The 22,505-nt window shown below is 34.8% G+C and overlaps 1 protein-coding gene across 1 annotated transcript in view; it reads left to right on the top strand.

The window, feature by feature from the left end:
• MALRD1 (MAM and LDL receptor class A domain containing 1) overlaps positions 1-22,505 on the top strand; it is a 608,458-nt gene that overhangs the window by 209,110 nt on the left and 376,843 nt on the right. The window contains exons 20-21 of the mRNA XM_007447298.1: positions 150-326; positions 2,792-2,954. Coding sequence (XP_007447360.1) covers positions 150-326; positions 2,792-2,954 — 340 coding nt within the window. The remainder of the gene's footprint in view (positions 1-149; positions 327-2,791; positions 2,955-22,505) is intronic.

Raw genomic sequence — 22,505 nt, 5'->3', positions numbered from 1 at the left:
TGCTTATATAAAGATTTTCAGCAGATGAGCAGATACTATCAAATATTCTTTATAATGTTGAATGTGAAGCACACTTAATAAAGTTTATTGTGTGAAATCTTTAAAGAAATGGAAAAATCTGCAAAATGATATTTGTCTATTATTTCAAGGTAATTTGCCAGTGAACCTTCCAACTCCACCAGAAACTTCAGTTCCAGTAACCTTACCTCCACACAACTGTACCGACAATGAATTTGTTTGCAGGTCTGATGGTCAATGTGTTGAAAATATCCAGAAATGTGATTTTAGATACGACTGCCCTGACAAATCAGATGAATCATCCTGTGGTACGTGAATTCCTAAATTTTGCATTAAATATAGCCATAAAACTGATAAGAAAATACTAGTGTTATCTCAAGTAGCGTGGCATAATGTCCTAGTTAGAAAATTTCAACCTGGCTTAAAGCAGTTTCTTAACATAAAGACTATTTGTATAGAAAATGATAGAAGAATCAGCATACATTCTTGTATCATGTCCAACAAGAGGTGTCTTTAAATTAATATTTAAATTCAAAATACTTGTTTTCATGGACTTAGCTTGATTCCAGAGCTGTCATTTATCATTTTTATTCATCCCCCTTTTTGTCTCTGTTTGTCACAATCACTAAATATTTAGGGAAGAAGCATAATACCCTCAAATTAGATGAATCTGCTCAAATTTCGCCATTGTCAAAATGCACACATAAAATGAATACTATGTCAAATGTGCAGAGTTAATAAGAAAACCAATCCTAATACATGTGGACACTTCAACAGTTAGGTACTGTTGAAAGATGGTTTTCATTTATTGACACTTGCCAACCTATGGCTTCTCCTAAATGGATCAAGGCAAATTATTTAATTTAGGAGTGAACTTCTCAGTCAAAAATACAAACTGAGAGGAGAAAAATTAATCTGTATCTGAATGGGCAAAACACAGGATCAGAAGGGATAAACACTTGTGATTTTTTCCCCTTCCTTGCTGTTTATTAAGTTGTATGTGAATTTACCATAATATTGCTCGAGTGTCTTGATAATACTGACGGTTTAGAACATACACATAATAGAGCGTATAGTGAAATTCTAATTTGTCTTATGTCAGCCTCGTCAAGGAATTCTAAAACTTACAAAGATACAAATACACAATAAACTAATCCAGGCCAAAAAAACCTCATAAAATCAAAGCTAATTCACTCTGTGAATAAGATGGGACAGTAATTAACTCAAGTTGGTCAGGAAGATGTACTGTACGTCACAGATGTAAGATAATATAATGGATGATGCTGTGGTATTCAGACTCCCTCATGGGAAGACACTAAAATCCTCTTCTGTTCACACATAAGTCGTCTTTGTAAAAGTTTACACAAAATCTAATTAATTACACCTAGTGAGCATCTTTAGTAAATACTGACTTTCTTCTTAGTTCAACTTTGAAATTTTAGTAATGCCATTTATGATTGGATGGGAAGTTTTGGTAAGTTCTGTAAATGTCCTGAATGAATGTCTACTATTAAATTATTAAAATCATGGGGATATTTATTTATTTTGATTAAACATGAATTATTACCATTTAGTTCTGAACAAATTGTGTCTTGCCTTCACCATCTCTTTGTAAAATGAACTATTGTGATAAATCTTCTTGTCATCTACAGTCATATTTTGTAATTTTTTCATTGTGATAAGAATACAATATAAGATCTACCCTCTTAATAAATTTTTAAGTGTACAATACAGTATTGTTGACTGTAGGTACAGTGTTGTACAGCAGATCTTAGCTTGCCTGAAACTCTATGTCCTCTAATTTTTAAAAAATCTACAGTTTTTAAAATCTTTTTTAATAATATGATGAACAGGATTCTATTGAATTCTAAATCTCTTCACAAAATAAGTATAATTATATGATCAATATTAACATCAGAGATTAACTAACACACCTGAACGTCATGATTAAAATCACTTTTTTTGCTGGAGTTTTCCTTCTCAAATTTTATGTTAAATCGTGGACCCAAGTATCTAAATGATAGTAGTGGTAGCCTATGCCGTCACCGTTTATGCCATTTAAAACGTGGAGTACACACCAGGCTTTCCATCGTATACACAAGACCTCACTGAATTGAATCTTTTCTTTTATTCAAGAAGTAGGGGATTTGAGACAGACAGACACATGAACACATCAGAGAGAGAAGGAGAGAGAGAGGAGAGAAAAAGGAACATTTGTTTTCACACACAACTTATATATTTAAAAAATCACTGGAGTTTTAATTTTGTTTGATATTAGAAAAATATTGAAAACTTTCAAGGAAAGAGGTTCAATATAAAAGCTGTTGTAAATCTTATAGCTTTGAATTTAAGTAATTTGGAATTGGGGATTTAGCTTTGCGATAATACTGTGAAAAAAGAACAGACTTATCAGAACTTGGAGGTCATATAAGCAATGTAAATGTTGTGTCAGAACGGAGTGGCAATTCTTAAATTGCTGCTTTCAGAGCGAATTAAAATCTCACTTCTTTATGAAAGCAGAATCTTCAGTATGTGCATTTATTTCCACATTTCAGTTAATATAGATATTTGAGTATAATACACCTAGATTTCTTTAAAACTTTTCTAGGGATTATGTAAACAATTTGCCTAATTCTTTCAGTTATGCTTAAAAGTTAGATTATAATTTAAAGAAACCCCAAGTGTAAGAAAGTGCTGATGCAGATGGAAATCGCCATTTATTAATACATTTATTGTGATTAGCTCATCTTATCTCTGTCCTATCCTATTCAAGCTATGGAAGTTTGCAGCTTTGAAAAAGGAAGCCTGTGTAAATGGTACCAGCCAATCTCAGAAAAATTTATTCAAGATTCAAGCACATTCAGCTGGGGACTTGGTAATGGAACCAGTATTCATCGTGGGGAGGAAAATCACAGGCCGTCGGTGGATCATACAACGTAAGTGAACACGCATTTGGAACATGTCTGTTAGGGACTATTTATTAAGCAGTTCCCAAATTCCTGCCACACCACCTTACCCTAAGTTAATGCTCTTGTAAAGATGAAGGTTTAAGTGAGAGCATAAGTGGGCTAAGTGTACTCTTTCTTACAAAATTAAAAAAAAATTTAATTAAAAAATAGTAAATGCTCTTATAAAAGTCATAGAAACCAGAGAAAGGCATGAGTAAAGAAAAATTATTTGTAATATCACCACTCATCGAAAAGCACTGTTAATATGTTGTTTTAGAATTATCTCTTCATTGCTTCCCCTCCAAATTTCTTTTCTCCTTTTCTTCCTTTTTCAGCTCCTCCTCCAACACCTTGCCCCTTTCCCTCTTCTTCCAGTCTTTGCTCTTTATCATCATTTATTTTGGTCTTTTCTTTCGAGGTTTAATAACTCATACCTTTCCCCTGTTTTGTAGTCCGCAAATATATTGAGTGCTCACTTCCTACAAGATCCCATTCTTCCTCTTTCCTTTTATTGATTTCAAGGAAATGTTACTGAAGACAGCAAAGGAATCCCCATTTATATTACAGAGAATCTTTTCCAAACCTTTATGCCTTCACACTTCTCCTCAGTTAAAGCTTCATGACCCCCAGTTCCTAGGTTGCTGCTTCAAAGAAAACTAAAGGTATATCCACTGTCCAGTCCATCATTGCCCTGGCCAATTTGACCTTGCACTCAAGGGCACCATGGTATCTTAAGTGTACAATGATTTTTCTTTCCCTGGGCTGACTTTTTCACCCTGGTTTTCTGAGCTCCCTTTCGTTCTATTAAAATGGTTCCAGTTTCACCATCATTTTATTTAAACGTCTGCAGCCAGGGTGCCCAAAGAAATAGAGTAGTAGATATTCATACTGCTTTGTTTTGATCACATTTGACAGTTGGCAAGTAATTTTTGAAATTTCAGGATACAAAGTTTCCTTGGGCTGCTTCTGACGTAAAAAAGCACAGGGTAATTTCAGAAAGTTTCTGTGGCTCATGCAAATAAGCCATACTTCATTACTAAACTATATTTCTGTAAGGAAAAAGGCAGACTAGAATCTCACTTCTAGGTGGTAAAAGTATAAACAGAAACATGGCAGCATATAAGCAAAGGAATATAATCGGCTTTTAACTTGTCTCTGACCCTCACCCTCTGCCTCCAATAGACTGCAAATTCCTTGAGGAATTTCAAGGACTGTGATTCCCATTTATTGCATTATTTCTAAGGCTCATTATGTATTAAGTCCCAGTAATTATTTGTTGAGTGAGTTAGTTGATGATTAGGATCAATATATTTTTGCTTTAGAATTAAAGGCTACAAGGCACAAAATTAAATATATTTTAAATAGGAATACTTAATAATCAGATAATGATTAATGGATGTGCTCTATATGACAAAATCCTGGAGAAGGGGGCAATTCCTAAGCTTCTATCTCCACTTCTCCTCTCCCCTTCTCTCTAGGTCCTTTCTTCAGCCAAGGAAGATCTGACATTTTTTACTTTGTGAAATAGTTCTTATATATCATTCATTCTACTCTATGGCTTACAGTAGAACTCCAAGCTCAGTTTGTCCAACTTATGGGTTGTTGTTTTTTTTTATATTTAAAGGGGAGCTTTTCCATTTAGAAAATGCTTTTCTCTTGCAGGTATCTGACTCTAGAGATTTAAAGCCAGGTTTTTAGACTACTGTGTCTGAAACAGTTTTCAAGACCAGTTTTGAAAATCAAAAAGCTCTACACCAGTTCTTTCTTTCTCTTTACTTTCTATGATTCCACTTCACCCTAAGGTAAAGATTGCTTCTGGCTTGGGTTGGTAAGGAACATTCATAAGCAAGTGCAAAAAAAAAAAAAAAAAATCACATTACTATATTTCAAAATATTCTCTCACTTCATACACCTAATGAAGCAATAAAACATCTAGAAGAGTCATGGTGGGGTAGGAATATGTAGGGAAGTTTACATCGTGCAGATGAGTCTTCAGTAAGGTCTCAGCTTTTACCATTTCATTTCCATGATGAAAAACAAGTAAAGTCATAGTCTAAGCCACAATCTACTGTTTTGTGTTCACACTTTAATGGACTATTCTTTGTACCTGAGGATCTAAAGTGCACTCTGGGTCTAAATTAAGGGTTGCATCTTTATTTTTTACTTGTTTGTTTGTGGGAGAGTAACACCATTCCATACAGCTGGTGCATTCAGCATTTGTATATGAATTAGAAATAGTCATCTCTTCTTCTAGGGCTTTTTCTGTGTGGCCATGGTCTTAGCACGGGGCTTGGTGAGTGGATTCTCCCTTCATCCCGCTCAGCAGGGACCAACTAAGGGCACCTGGCATGAATTTTTTCCCTAGGATTGGAATCTAAATATTTATTTAGAAATAAATATTGTTCTCAACCACAACCAGAGAAAAAATAAAGTAAAATCCCTTCAATGTAAATATCATCAGTTGCAATTTGCATGTTCTTTTGAGATTGGAGTTGGATGAAATTTCTGTTTCCTCTAACTTATGCAGTGAGAGGGAATATTTAATAGAAAAATTATTTTCTTGGTATTTTGGGAAAAGCACCCTAATCTAGTTAAACAGCAACAACACACGTACACACACCACAGAAGAAAAACGAGTTTATGTCCATTCATGCTCCAGGAACTACTAGGAAACTTGGCAAAAACATTAGTCTTACTCAGCTGAGAATTGTTTAAAAAAATTATTTGCTTATCATTGAATCAAGGTATTTGGATTACCTAGCATCTGAGCTTTGTAGCTAATTCAAATTTAAATATGTTTAGAACACTGAAGATTTGGAAGTGTTGTGTAATGATTCCTCACGGTTTGTAATTTCATAAGATCTCAGAATCCAGTACTCTGACCTCCATAATCAGTTCAATAAGCCAAGGCTTTTTTTTTTTTTTTTTGTGGTACGCGGGCATCTCACTGCTGTGGCCTCTCCCGTTGCGGAGCGCAGGCTCTGGACGCGCAGGCTCAGCGGCCATGGCTCACAGGCCCAGCTGCTCCGCAGCATGTGGTATCCTCCCGGACTGGGGCACGAACCCGTGTCCCCTGCATCGGCAGGCGGACTCTCAACCACAGCGCCACCAGGGAAGCCCCAAGGCAGTTTTACATTAGTACGAAATTGGTAAATTGGCTTGTAGCTAAATACCATAAATTTTATGATCATTTTTTACTCATAGGAAAGCCTTTTTTTCACCCAACTTCCTTTTCACAGCTGGAAGCCAAGGGGAGCAACATTTTGAGCCCTTGGTCCTCAAATCCATTTTATTTGACTGTAGTAAATGCCCATCTATTGGTTAAATAAGGTTTAATTTTAAGATCTCTTAGGAGTCTTAAATCATTCCCTCAAGCAAGATTAAGCTCTTCCTATTTATTGTTCATACGGCAGTATACCTAGTAGAGTACGTATGCATATTCTGGGTCTGTAGTTTCTAACTGTGCTCACAGAAGCTTTAGGGAAGTTTCTCAAAGTGTGGATCAGGTACCTCCGAAAATGTTTGTGTGTTTATTAATATTTAAATAGGTAATACATTTAAAAGCAGATTCTGACACTTGAATCAGAATCTTGGGAATAGAGCTGGGGCTCTGTATTTTTAGTGTAACTCCTAGGTGGTTCTAGAACCTCATTCTTAGGGGCCCTCCATGGCAGAAAGTGGGGAGGGTATTGCTAAAAGACAGAGGGTGGCTTTCTTATCAACTAATTCCAGTTTTGATCAGAGCAGACTCATTTTCCTCTAAATCCAGTGACTAATTAAAAAAAATAGTACAAAATATTTCAGGAAAAAACAAGAAACAATATTCTAAGATGATTTTACTTAAAAATAAAATTTGTGTGTTATAAAGTAACATATAATTGAGAAATCATTTGGGAGAAAACTCTACCCTGTGTTAATTTAAAAGACATGTGGGCTTCCCTGGTGGCGCAGTGGTTGAGAACCCGCCTGCCAGTGCAGGGGACACGGATTCAAGCCCTGGTCTGGGAAGATCCCACATGCGGCGCAGCAACTAGGCCCGTGCGCCACAACTACTGAGCCTGCGCTCTAGAGCCTGCGAGACACAACTACTGATCCCGTGTGCCACAACTACTGAAGCCCACGTGCCTAGAGCCCGTGCTCGGCAACAAGAGAAGCCACCACAATGAGAAGCCTGCGCACCTCAACGAAGAGTAGCCCCTGCTCGCCACAACTAGAGAAAGCCTGCATGCAGCAATGAAGACCCAACACAGCCAAAAATAAATAAGTAAAAATAAATAAATAAATAAATAAAAGATATGTAACTCAAGACACCCTCTATGCTGCCTCTTTCACTGTAAAACACCCAGCGATTTCTCTCAAATCTTTTTGCCTATGTGTTCTCTTCTCTACCTCTAAAAAATGATCTCAGTCTTTTGGATCAAAACCAAGCGTACCAATTTTATTATCATCTGGAAAAAACAGATATTTTTAAATATTTTGCATTTTTAGGTTTGCTTGCAGATTGTTGAGAAACTATTTGAATATGAGCCATCTCATTCAAAATGCAGACTAGATAGAACACAATTTTGTGCTGCTTGTTTATGAAGCAGAAGTACTTTTTCTTAGATTTTTCTTTTTATTTCACAACACTGATCATTGTCTTTCAGGTGGAAACGAGTTATAGTCCCCACTGCTGCAGATGCACCTACATTCCTATCTACATTATGCATTTGTACAGGCTTGACATCATTATAAACTAAAAGCCACATAAATAATGCAAGTTGTCTCTGTGACATAACTGTGCATATCATAATGTATCTAAGTACTAGATATAAATTTGGATAAAGCTTCAGTAAAAATGAAAATATTTTAATGTTTTCTGCTCTGCAACAGTAACAATTTTCAAAGCTTTAGTCTCAGACATTAAATGCCAGAGTTACTGCTTTCTCGGAGCCTTCTCTGGTAAGCCAAGTTTTTATAGGCCAATTTAGATGCCTTAACACTCTCCCAATATAATTTCTAAAAGATCCAGTTTTATAAATCCAGAGTAATGGTTAAATACCAGGCTTTAGAAACAGTTGTGCTAAAATAAAAATAAAAATGCAAACAGGCAAAATAAAAATTAACTGTAGTAATTTTCTCTTAAGTGTTTTAATACTGGTGGGAAATAGCATTTCCGGCAGTGTTTTCACAGGACTGAATATAAAGCATAATTGCACCTCTAAAACACAAGAAAAATTGCTTTTATTTTAGACTGACCTTGAGTTAAGCACCTATTCTTTATTTTTGCATGCATATCAATAATTTGTTTTAAATCACTTTAATTTTATTTCAGTGTATTTTAGCTTGATAATAATTTAAAAAATTAACTACAATGACTTGAAAACATGGAATTTAAGAGAAATCTATGCTGAAAATAATACTTGTAAACCGTGCCTAAAATAATATATATACAGAGGTTAGGTAATATATATTTGCTGTACATGGTAAGTTTTTAAGAATATATTCATAATACAGTGTATGATTTATGTTATGTTACCAAAGATCACTGTTTAATAATAAAATAACTTTTATATCATGGTTATAATTGCATTCAGAAATTAAAAATTCATTTTCATTATATAATTTTTTTTTTTTTTTTTTTTTTTTTTTTTTTTGCGGTACGCGGGCCTCTCACTGTGTGGCCTCTCCCGTTCCGGAGCACAGGCTCTGGACGTGCGGGCTCAGCGGCCATGGCTTATGGGCCCAGCCGCTCCGAGGCATGTGGGATCTTCCTGGACTGGGGCACGAACCCGTGTCCGCTGCATCGGCAGGTGGACTCTCAACCACTGCGCCACCAGGGAAGCCCTCATTATATAATTTTTGAATGTGCCTTCCCTTTAACCACGTTAAGATGAAGTAAATTTATTTGCATTCCAACTCCTGCATATACAAAATGTGGAGGAAAAAATATGTTTTCTCAACTAAGTAAAGGTAAATTAGATTTAATTCTTATATTAAGACAAGGACTTGAAAATATGAACATACTATATCACATATGAACCATTTATGTGTATATATATATATCACATATGAACCAACATCAATATGATCTAATGACATTTGTATATGCAGATACACCAAATACTCAAAGATCCTTATGGTCTGGAGGAGAAGTAGCCTTGACTAGGCACACAATTCATTCTTACATTAGTCATGTATTTCCTGAGCGTCTTGTCTGTGAGAATAGTAAGCTTAATCGGACATGAAACCAGCATACACATGAATAAATGTGTAATGCCCAGCAGAAAGAGAGGCCCACTGTGGACACTCAGGTCTGTGGGTCTATCTTGGTTGTGTCTCTGTATTTAATAATACCTGAAAAGACTCTCCAACTTCGAATTTTAGTGGCTAATATAAATGAACTAAAATAATACTATAGGTAAAGACCATTTACTGATTATTCTAAGAATCTGACATTTTTATTGTTACAAAAATACTTTTTTTTTCCCACAGAAGAAATGTATTTTTACTGTAGGAAAATATTTAAATATAGATAAGAAAGGGGAGTAATGTTAACTATAATCTTGCCACTATGATAAAAGCACTATGCATATATACATATATATTTAGCAAAGAATAGGTTCTATCAATCACATTTTTTTAATATGCTTTTAATTTTATTTACAATCTATAAGCAATTATTTACCAATACTTTTTTTAATGGGGTAATAGTTTTCCATTAACAGGATGCACCATAATTCACTAATTTAATTCCTCACTATTTGATTTCTGACTTGCTTTTGCTTATACACAGATTTAATCAATCTGCACTGAACACTCTGCAGCTTTACACACATTGTAGATTATATCCTGAGAGTACAGAGTAGCATTTTTATATTTGTTGTTATTTATACGTTAAAACATGTGATTTATAATTTTGTGTTACTTTGCAAAATGTACCATTTTTGAAAGCAGTGCATGATGGTGTCTGTTTTTCTGTATGCTTGCCAAACACTTGAATGTTTAATTTTTTTTGTATTTTCCAATTTAATAGGTTAAAGTAGCAGCTAATTGTATTTTTTCATTTCTTTAATACAAAGAGAGGGTAACCTCTTTTTTTCCTTCGTACCTTGTCCAAGTTTATTTCTGTGTGTGTGTTTCCTGTTTGTGCTCTTTCCTTGGTTTTCAGTTTGCAGTGCTTGTTTTTTTCTTACTGATTTATAAGATCTTTTAAAGCAATGAGGTGATTTTTTATCTGTTACGAATGTTGTAGAGATTTTCCCCAATTTTTTATTGGTCTTTTGTTACTGTTTATCATATTTTTGACATCTTAAAATTCTTAGGATGTACATAGTTATGTCTCCCAACTGTGTGAAGGGGTTTTGTTGACATGAACTAGAGAGAAACAGTATTTCTATAAAGTAAAGACCTTGTATGTCTTTCCTGGACCACAGGCTCAGGAGGGCAGAGGTAATGCCATTTTGCTTATCATTGATGATGAGTGATTGCCTCTTTAGGGTACCAGAGAAGATATTTCTGCTATGTTGTAACACATTCCACCCCCAGTACACTATGAATTACTATCAAGCATAAGGGGAAGAGGATGATTCTCTAAAAGGGAAATAGAAAAATTCACAAAAATAAAGGAAAAAATGCAAACAAGTTATCACTCTAGAGAAAGTAACAGTAACTTGCTTCTGATGTCGGCATTATATCTTTGATGGCAGTGGAAATCAGTGTGGAAAAGTATTATGTGCAGAATATGTCTAGAAAATAACATAAATCCCCAAGGCAACGTCATTATATTAAGGTTTAAGGGCACTGAGTATTGATATCAAAATTAAGTCAAATGAGAACCTTGACCAGAAGTTGATGGTGGTAGTGGAGAGCATATTTTGCTGTGATCAAGATGCCGGGAAGGAAATAGTATCATTTAAACTTCAGAATATTTGTTAAGAAAACTGTATTTGCAAGTAGAGGATACAAGTGGTTGAGATGTAATGAGAGAACGTTTTTCTGTTTAGAGTTGTAATTTATTTCAGTAATATTCTTCATGGCTATTGTTACTTTCCAAATACTTAACATTAATTCCATCAATTGAGTTTTCTGCATATATCCATCTGGGTTTATTTTCCTTTTTCCACTAGGTTGTAAATCTCATTAGAATCCAGTCATCTTAATATTTTCCCTTTTCCTAAATACAAGCAATACATAAAGTGCTTTTGTGCTTGCTTTGGCAGCACATATACTAAAAAAAAAAAGTAAAGTGCTTTGAAGATGCTTCTTTTGAGTTTATAAAATGGCTTCCTATTTAGCTAAATTCATCTCTTACTGTAATCTGCATTTAAACTTCTTAGGTAATTTTATTCTAAAGGAAACATTTCTTCACCTGAACCTGCTTGATTTAGTTCTACTTTCAATTTGACATTTTGAACTTCATTGTAAACATTATTAACTTAGTTTAATGTTTTCAATCTCAAAGGATTACCATAAAAGTGGGTTTTTAAATTTCTGTCTATTTAAAAGAAATTTACTGAATTGAACTTAAACTTTAAGTTTTGAGATATTAAAATAAATTGAACAAGAGTTACCAAAGTCTACATAAGGCTTTAGAATTAAAAAATTTATTTTTTATTGTCTCCTACATTTGTTGTGTGTTCATTCAATAGACACAGAGATACAAGTAAGGGAAGACAGTGCATTTTCTTTATGGTGTGACGGTTTTTGCTTAAATGTGATGCCTGTGTGTGCATATTGAAAAAGATATTTATTTGCAAGGGGATATGACTTTAAGGTAGCCACTCAAATATCTCTGACATTAAGAATATAAATTGTTCCTGAGAGTTTATATGATACTTAAATTCAACCGTAAACTATGAGCAAAGGTAGTTTTTATTTAGTAATCCTATCTGGCACAGACTTTCTCCAAAGAATTATTTACATTGATGTTACAAAGTCTATCTTTTAGAAATTGCAGACATAATGAAATTCAAAACATAGTTTCTTAATCTCATAGTTTGAGTAAAGCTCAGTAAATTTGCTGTTTAGAACTAATTTTCTTCAAGTTCTTCATAACATTACCCTCCATGAAGTGTAGTTTTGCCTGAGTTATCAGGTGGAGCAGATCAACTAAAAGTAGTTTATTAAAAATAGTTTACAAAAAATGTTTGTTTTATTTTTGTTCTGTGCTAATGGCCAAATAACCAAAGGACGAAAGGTTGAGATATGACATAAGAATATGTAATAACTATTATCTTTTCATGCCCAAATAAATGAATATATCTCTTCATAGATTGACTCCACGGTGCTTATTTTAAAAGTATCTACAAAAAATACTTTAAATATATTTATTAAAAAACATGCATAGTTTTATACATAATAGGTACTAATGCCAATATGCTCACCGATTCGTCGATAATGTATTGGCTAATGGAAGGATGTTATATGAGTTCAATTATATCTTCTTTAAATCATTTTTCTCCGGAAACTTCAGGTGATTTATTTATGATTAATAAACTTTAAATAGAATTAAAAATTATATCTAATTTATACTTAAAATCTACCTTTCACAGAATAATACCTAAACAGTTAAGTGGAGGCTGTTAATGAAAAGGGAAAGATGCCAAGTTTATAAATTTATAAATTCTGATATTTAATAGGCCTGTGTTACCCAGCATGTCCTCTTTAACTACACAAAACTAATGGGTAGGTCTGACAAATGAGCAGTGGTAGCTTTCATATAGTGGAGCATCTTAGAAATGAAAGCAATACTAATTGAGTGTTTATTATGTGATAGGCATTAGGTGGATGCCTTTCATACATAATCCACATTAAGTCCTCCCAGTGAACTTTGCAGGCTTGTATAATTATCCCTGTTTTACATGTCAGCAAACCAAGGTTTAAAGATGTTAAACGGCTTGCCTTTGTGCACACTATTTAGTAAGTCTTGGGAGCTGGAACCTTTGAATCCAAATCACAGATGCTCAAATCTGTGCTCTTAAACACTATCCCACATCTTGGGAATATCTCCTGCTTAAAAACCAATCATTTTTAAGATTTCTGACTTGATTTTTTTAAAACATCTTTATTGGAATATAATTGCTTTACAATGTTGTATTAGTTTCTGCTGTATAACAAAGTGAATATATGTATACCTATATCCCCATATCCCCTCCCTCTTGCATCTCCGTCCCACCCTCCCTATCCCACCCCTCTAGGTGGTTCTGACCTGATCTGATTGCAGTTTTATGCCACAGGAGGTGGAGAAACAGAAAACTGGTACTCTATAAATAATTCTGAAGAAAAAGAAGGGAAGATAGGTGAAGTGTTAGTGATGGTAACCTGGAGAGAAAACAATAATAAGAAATGTCCAGTGCCCAAATCCATTCTTGCCTTCTTTTATCCTTAATGTCCAAAACACAAATTTTGTTGGTGTAAGGCAATCTTATTCTGCTTTGCTGGGGATTGTTTTAGTCCAGAGGTTCTCAAGCATGCATCAGAATCACCTGGAGAGCTTATTAAAACACAGGAATCTTGGGCTCACTCCAGAATTTCTGATTAAGTAGGTCTGAGGTCGACCCTAATATTACATTTTTAAGTTCCCAGGTGACGCTGGTGCTGCTGGTCTGGCAGCCACACTTTGAAGACCCATTTGTTTAGTCAGGCTCTGGTTCTCAAGATTGGCAGCACATTGGACTTACCTGGAGACACTGTTAAATATACCAATAACCCAAAACATAACCTCCGGGGATTATTTTTTTTTGCCCTGGTACTCATACATGAATGGCTACAAAAATGCATTTCTAACTTTGCTTATTTTTTTACCTTTATCAACTTTCTGTCATATTGAGAAAGGTAGACCCTCAAGAGTGTATGTATGTTCCCTGTGACTGTAAGAAATCATTGATGCCAAAGGCTAATGCAATATCACTTTGGCTTCATATTTTCTTGAGGCTCTGAATTATTTTACTATTTATACTTCCCTGTTCTTATTGACTCACAGAAAGAATGAAAATTTTAATCTAATATTAGTGATTATAAAACTTACAGAATGCATTTTGTGATCCAGTTTTACATGTGGCTCCATTTAGTGTCTGAATCCTTATTTTCTTTTGTTCTTACATCATATGTATATATGAGGTAAGAACAAAATATATATATTTGTGTATGTGTATCTTTTAGTTTTTGATGTTATACCATATCACGTATTTTTGTAAACAGCAGTACATTTTGAGAACAAGGTGAGAGTTAACAATAATTATAAAAATTAAGTTAAGGAAGTGTAATATTAATGATCTCACTAAAATGCACTAGTTCTGTGAACTTTTTTTTTTTTTTTTTTTTTTTTTTTTTTTTGCGGTACACGGACCTCTCACTGTTGTGGCCTCTCCCGTTGCGGAGCACAGACTCCGAGGCCATGGCTTACGGGCCCAGCCGCTCCGCGGCATGTGGGATCTTCCCGGACAGGGGCACGAACCCATGTCCCCTGCATCGGCAGGTGGACTCTCAACCACTGCGCCACCAGGGAAGCCCTGAACTTTGTATTAACTGGAATAATTTATTACTGACATAACTATTTTCATTTTTATAAAGTAATTCCATTTTCCTCATTATTACTATTCAGCATAAAATAATTAGAGTTCTTAAAATTCTATAATCATAAGATTAAAAGAACAAGTATATATACATGATGTTTTCTTTAGACAACTAAAAATGTTTAGATATTTCATGTGTGGCCTAACAGTACAAATAATACATTCTGGGATAATGTTTGGGTCAGATTCTAGATTTTAAAAACTGTATCATCATTGTTTTTTTTCAGATTTGTCTCTATATATCTAGTCAAATTTTTATGACTGTAATGACATCATACATAGCTTCATAAATGTGTAAACTATATTCAAAACATCATTTATATTCCCTAAAAGGTGTTACTTCTGAAGACACATTATAATGCAATTTAAGAGATATTTTTGCATACCAGTTATGAGAAATACTTTATGCAAGTAATAGAAGGAGATGCAAGGATTTTAAAATCTAGGAGATAAGAGAAATTTTAAAAATTAAATATCATTTAAAACAGAATACAAGGATCATAAAGAAGGTGCAGTGTTATTTGGGTGCAGAGGAAGGAGGGTTGATAGTACACAAAGAAAAAAAAATTGTTATGAGAAGTAATTTTTGAGCTGGCTTTAAAGAGCTGCACAGAAATTCACCAGGAAAAGATAAAGTAGCAGTTATACCCATTATGGAGCCGTAATAAATGTTAGTTTTCTCTTTGTCATTAATTTTTGTCAATTTGATTAATACGTGCCTCGATGTGTTCCTCCTTCGGTTTATCCTGCCTGGGACTCTCTGCACTTCCTGGATTTGAGTGAGTGTTTCCTTTCCCATGTTAGGGAACTTTTCAGTTTATTATCTCTTCAAATATTTTCTCAGACCCTTTTTCTCTCTCTCATCCTTCTGGGACCTCTATAATGTGAATGGCAGTGAGTTTAATGTTGTTCCAGAGGTTTCTTAGACTTTTCTCATTTCTTTTTTTTTTTTCTTTACATCTTTATTGGAGTGTAATTGCTTTACAATGGTGTGTTAGTTTCTGCTTTATAACAAAGTAAATCAGTTATACATATACATATATCCCCATATCTCTTCCCTCTTGCATCTCCCTCCCTCCCACCCTTCCTATTCCACCCCTCTAGGTGGTCACAAAGCACCGAGCTGATCTCCCTGTGCTATGCGGCTGCTTCCCACTAGCTGTCTATTTTACGTTTGGTAGTGTATATATGACCATGCCACCCTCTCACTTTGTCGCAGCTTACCCTTCCCCCTCCCCGTATCCTCAAGTCCATTCTCTAGTAGGTCTGTGTCTTTATTCCCGTCTTACCCCTAGGTTCTTTATGACATTTTTTTTTCTTAGATTCCATATATATGTGTTAGCATACGGTATTTGTCTTTCTCTTTCTGACTTACTTCACTCTGTATGACAGACTCTAGGTCCATCCACCTCACTACAAATAACTCAATTTTGTTTCTTTTTATGGCTGAGTAATATTCCATTGTATACATGTGCCACATTTTCTTTATCCATTCATCTGTTGTTGGATACTTAGGTTGCTTCCATCTCCTGGCTATTGTAAATAGAGCTGCAATGAACATTTTGGTACATGACTCTTTTTGAATTATGGTTTTCTCAGTGTGTATGTCCAGTAGTGGAATTTCTGGGTCATATGGTAGTTCTATTTGTTTATTAAGGAGCCTCCCTACTGTTCTCCATAGTGGCTGTACCAATTCACATTCCCACCAGCAGTGCAAAAGTGTTCCCTTTTCTCCACACCCTCTCCAGCATTTATTGTTTCTAGATTTTTTTGATGATGGCCATTCTGACCGGTGTGAGATGATGTCTCATTGTAGTTTTGATTTGCATTTCTCTAATGATTAATGATGTTGAGCATTCTTTCATGTGTTTGTTGGCAATCTGTATATCTTCTTTGGAGAAATGTCTGTTTGGGTCTTCTGCCCATTTTTGGTTTGGGTTGTTTGTTTTTTTGTTATTGAACTGCATGAGCTATAGTAATCAAGGCAGTATGGTACTGGCACAAAAACAGAAATATAGATCAATGGAAGAGGATAGAAAGCCCAGAGGTAAATCCATGCACATATGGTCACCTTATCTTTGTTAAAGGAGGCAGGAATGTACAGTGGAGAAAAGACAGCCTCTTCAATAAGTGGTGCTGGGAAAACTGGATAGCTACATGTAGAAGAATGAAAGTAGGACACTCCCTAGCACCATACACAAAAATAAGCTCAAAATGGATTAAAGACCTAAATGTAAGGCCAGAAACTATCAAATTCTTAGAGGAAAACATAGGCAGAACACTCTATGACATAAATCACAGCAAGATCGTTTTTGACCCACCTCCTAGAGAAATGGAAATAAAAACAAAAATAAACAAATGGGACCTAATGAAACTTAAAAGCTTTTGCACAGCAAAGGAAACCATAAACAAGACCAAAAGACAACCCTCAGAATGGGAGAAAATATTTGCAGATGAAGCAACTGACAGTGGATTAGTCTCCAAAATTTACAAGCAGCTCATGTCCTCATTTCTTTACATTTTCCTTTTTTATTCTGTTCTGCAGCAGTGATTTCCACCATCTGTCTTCCAGCTCACTTATTCTTTCTTCTGACTCATTTATTCTGCTGTTGATTCCTTCTAGTGTATTTTTCATTTCAGTATTGTATTGTTCATCTCTGTTATTTAAAGCTTTTATCTCTTTATTAAACATTTTTTGTATCCTCTTGGTCTGAGCCTCCATTCATTTTTCGAGATCTTGGATCATCTTTACTATCATTACTCTGAATTCTTTTTCAGGTAGGCTGCCCACCTCCTCTTCACTTTGTGTCTCCCTGACACAACCATGATGAGGCAGAGAGGGAAGGGGCTGGGGTTGTGGGAATAAATACCCTGAATGCTCTTTCCTTCCACCCTACAGTCTTCTGCCAGTGTCTTACCCCAGCCAATTTTAATTGGAAGTTAGAAGCTAATGGAACCTGGGTGATTCATTCTATAGCAGTCTTCAGAGTTGGGGCTATTCTGCAATAGTAGAGTGATAAAACAGACAGTTAATGAAGGGAAAGGTGTGCTTGGATTTGCTTTTCTAAAGTTATTGGTAACAGTGACTGACTGGAGTAGCATGTCACTTTGTGCTTGGTAGCTATTCCATTGTTGAAATACTCTAAGTGATGAGTAAGGAGTGAAATTAGGAAGGACAAAAAAGAGGAATGGCTATATAATTTGATGTAATACATGTATCACATAAATGCAGTACAGTTGGATTAATTGGAAATGTAAGGCAAAAAACAAAGAGCTGCTAACGAGCACTGTTAGTTTTTAAGTTGGAAGCCTGGGTTGGCAGAAGTCCAATTATGACCTTTCTGTGGGAAGAGAAAAAGATACCTGATTTTGTTTTTGAGTTCTTTAGCAAATATCCAAGTCGATGTTCTTCATCTCCTTAGCTTGGTACTATAATTTTTTTTGTTGTTTCCAACTTTATTGAGATAAAACTGACATATAACGTTGTGTAAGCTTAGGTTGTACAATGTAATGATTCTATATATGTACATATTGCAAAATGATTACCAGACTAAGGTTAGTTAATACATCCATCATTAAGACGTTTTCTTGTCTGACTCAGGCTCCTTATTTTGGTCCCATCATCAACAGCCCACTCTCCCGTTCATCCAGCAAATCTATTAATTCTCTAAATGTGACTCTGTGTCATGCCATGGTACTTTCATTCAACAATCTCCTAACCATCCTTTCAAACTTAGTTGAAAGTCAGTTCTTCTGGAAAACTTTCACTGATCCCTCTCTCCAGTCAAATCCAAATAGTTATTCTTTGGGCGTTAGCTGTAGTACAGCACGTATCCCAGAATACCACCAATGTTAATTTACTTGTATAACTCCTTCATGATACTGTAAATATCTCAAGGAAAAGGGTGCTGACAATTTGACTGTTTTATAACACCTACCATAGTGCTGGTCTCATACCAAGTGACTGTGAGAAAAGAGGAGTGATGAAAAGATAAGACAACACAGTTGAAACATTTAATATTTGGACCAATGTAGGAGTCCTTAAAAGATAAAGTGAAGCTGAAAGCAAAGCCAGAGGAGATTGGTGGCAATAATAAAATTTTGAGGATAAAATTAGTTCTCTTTTCTAAGCTGCTATAGATAGAATTATAGTGCTTTTATGGATTATTTCCTGATCTGTTATGTTTTTAACTCATGCACGGATGTATTACTTTTATTGACTTTGGATATATTTTACATGAGATGTATGCAGTTTCTTGTAAAAGAGAAGAAAGACACAGAAAAATATCTTGACCTAAAATTTCTTTGGGGAAATCACTAAGTTTAAAATAAAATTTTCTCATATTCTCTTTAAAGTGGGATCTAAATTTCCTGCCAGGGATTAGTTTTCAGTCTCTTTTAAGTTAAATACAAAGTTTTCTAACCAAACACAGTTATACTGTTGGTTAGGATGTCATGAACTCAAAATAGTATTCTGGGAAAGCTTTTAGTGAGTTAATTAGAAAACGTAGATTTTAAAAATTAAATGATTTTTATTTTATTTACTATTAAATTATTTTTTAATTTAAATATTAAATTCAGTAATTCAGTTTTTATCAACAAAATTTCTGAAACATAAATATGGACACCCAGTAGTTCTAATCAATAGAATTGGTGTATTTCAAAGACCGGTGTAAAATGAAAGGACATAAGAGGCTTTTTATAGAGTGGAAAAATCTGCTCCAGAATTATCCTGGACTAGACCCATTCACTATTCATGTTCCATTCAAAAAAGATTTCCCTCTTAACAGCCCTTAACTGTCATAGCTTGTACCATTTCTGTTTCATTACTAGCATTGCCTTAGTATAGATTCCAGTTGTGACATTTTGTATTCACGTTATTAGAAAAACAGAATCAGCCACAAAACACTGTGGTAGTGTTTGTTTACGTTTTCAAATGCTTCTAACATGATCTCCATCTTTTATATATTCAGAATTTAGATTGCCCTTTCCATCACAGACCAGTGATACTATAAATAACTGATAACAGCAATTGCTGATGAGCAATGCTGTAGAATAATGTAAAGGTCAAAGAATGATAATTCATGATCATCCTTAACAAAGCATACAGATGTTAAAATACTGATGTTGAACTCTGGTAGCAGCTCACAGAGAAGAAATGGCACAACATGAATCCCCTTTGATAAATGTGATTGTGAGGAGGTTAAGAACCAGAACCAAATCATCTGTTCTCTCTACAAATATACAAATCTGAGGGTCAGCTTTCTGTGTGTAACACAGGAGAGCAGGTAGTTTTAGACATCATAGCTGCTTCTTACTCATGCTTTATTACTAACTTAATCTGTAGTACAGTGTGGTGTTTTAGAAAAAATGGTGCAAAGGGAGAAGTGTTTAATCTCAAGGCACCATAGCTTTAATCATCTTGAAAAGTATTCAAATACAGAAATCATTAAAATTTTGAGCATAGGACAGCTCACTTTTTTTCAGACCCTGGTAATGTTGAAGGAGTCAGAATCTGACTGGAAAACCTGACTCATTTGCATACTTGTGATTGTCGTTTACATCTGACAAGCCTATTACCTGTTAACGTGACTTCTTGTACATAGATTTTATCCCCTTGACATTAGCAGGCTTATACTGATTTTAGATTATGGAATAAACCAAACTGCTTTTCAAAGGAAGATTTTCCAAGCAGTTGTTATCTCTCCGTTACAGATATTACTTTTTTGAGACAGAGTGCTATACGTCTGCTTACTCTCATTTCTCCTTTGACTTTCAATTCCTATATTCCTACAACTAAATTAACTAGCCAATGGATAGGAAAGGAAGGTGGAATATAGCTGGGCTTCTCAATCTTTTTCATGACATGGAACCTATAGAAAATGATAATACTGGTAATATCCACTGGGTAAATTAGAGATTTGAGGGTATATTTATATATATGATACTTAAGATAAAAAGTCTTTATGTTTTCTTTATATAATAATGGTAAGAGGAATAAAGCAAAGTATTGGAAGATATTAAATATTGGATTTGAATAGAGCTGATGCTTTTTCTCTCCTGAAAGGTGATAAGATCTTTAATTTGCTTCCTATTAAAATAAATCTTTAAAAATTTTTTATTATGATAAAATATATGTAACATAACATTTTACATATATAACAAGCATTTCTTTCTCCACGTTCTTGACAACATTTATTTTTTGTTTTGTTTTGTTTTACGATAGCCAAGATAATGGGTGTGAAGTCATATCACATTGCGGTTTTGATTTGCATCTCCCTAATGCTAGTGACATTGACCATCTTTCTATGTGCTTATTGGTAATTTGCATATCTGTTAAATTCTTTTGCTCACTTTGAATTGCGTTTTTTGCTTTTTTGTTGGTGAGCTGTAGGAGTTCTTTATATATTCTGGATATTAATCTCTTATCAGACTATGATTTGCAAACATTTTCTCAGATTCTATGTGTTGACTTTTCACTCTGTTGATAGTGTTCATTGATGCACAAAATCTTTAATTTTGATGTAGTTCAGTTGATCTATTTTTTCTTTTGTTGCCTTTGCTTTTGGGGTCATATCCAAGAAATAGCTGCCAAATTCAATGTCATGAGGCTTTTTCCCTAGGCTTTGTTCTGAGAGTTTTATAGCTCTTATGTTTAGGGTTGTGATTTAGTCTGAGTTAATATTTGTGTATGATATAAGGTAAAGGTCCAACTTCATTATTTTGCAAATGGGTATCTTACTGTTCTTTTGCCTGCTGTTTGTGTTCATCTTTGATAAAGGGGTGTTGGAGTCTCTAACAACGATAGTGGATTCATTTATTTCTGTATGCAGTTTTATTAGTTTTTGCCTCACTTTGACACTCTGTTGTTAGGCTCAGATATGTTGAGGATTGTTATGTCTTCTTGAGCTATTGAACTTTTCGTCATTATGTAATACCTTCTTTATCCCTGATAACTTTCTTTACTTTGAAGTCTGTTTTGTCTGGAGCAAATAGAGTTTTCATTCAAAATTACATGTGAGTAAATTCTTGCATAAATATGAGTCATTTCTTATAACTATGATGCATTTTTTAATTTTAAAATTATTTAAAAATTCTCAAAAATTTAAATTATTCTAACTTGTTTTGAAAGCTAGGTCAAAAAATTTTATTAAAAGGTATTTAGTGATTCTCAAACACAAGTCATTAGTATTTTTTATTTACTCACCTGACAAATACTTATTGAGTACTTACCATGTGCCAGACTATTTTTTGCTGTTGTTCAAATACATTAGGGATCCATGAGTTAAAAAAATATATATATATAATGGCTACAGTTCTCGTCTACAGAACTCCTGAAGGACTATTTACATCAGACTGTGTGTGTGTGTGTGTGTGTGTGTTTAAATGGAACCCTTGAGTTGTGCCCTGTGTTTCTCAAATACACTCGACTAAGAATTTCAACCCATAATTCTCCCAACCATTTTCTCCTTCCTTCCTCCTCCTCCTCTTCTTCTTCTCCTTCTACTATTAGAACATAGGAGCTGTTTTCTACACATTACGTAATGGAAAATGAGGTATTGTAATAACAAATGTCAAAAAATTCTTTAATCTTATAGTTATTTTCCCCACAGTGTTTATTTTAGGAAGGATAATAAAGCTTGAATAGCTGTTTTCCTACATATTCCTTTTGGATTAGCGTCTTGACTTCACAACTTGGAATTGTAAGTACTCTTAACTGTTAGTGGTTTTGAGCAGTGGGTCTCAAAATTTAGCGTGCAGCAGAATAAGCTGAAACAATTTTTTTTTTTTTTCTGTATGCGGACCTCTCACTGTTGTGGCCTCTCCCGTTGCGGAGCACAGGCTCCGGACGCGCAGGCTCGGCGGCCGTGGCTCAGGGGCCCAGCCGCTCCGTGGCATGTGGGATCTTCCCGGACCGGGGCGCGAACCCGTGTCCCCTGCATCGGCAAGCGGAGTCTCAACCACTGCGCCACCAGGGAAGCCC

This window comes from Lipotes vexillifer, unplaced genomic scaffold, assembly GCF_000442215.2.
Source record: "Lipotes vexillifer unplaced genomic scaffold, Lipotes_vexillifer_v1.1 scaffold297, whole genome shotgun sequence".
NCBI classification, from domain to species: domain Eukaryota; kingdom Metazoa; phylum Chordata; class Mammalia; order Artiodactyla; family Lipotidae; genus Lipotes; species Lipotes vexillifer.
Note: the sequence above shows the minus strand (reverse complement) of the source record. Positions and strands in the feature narration are given on the sequence as shown.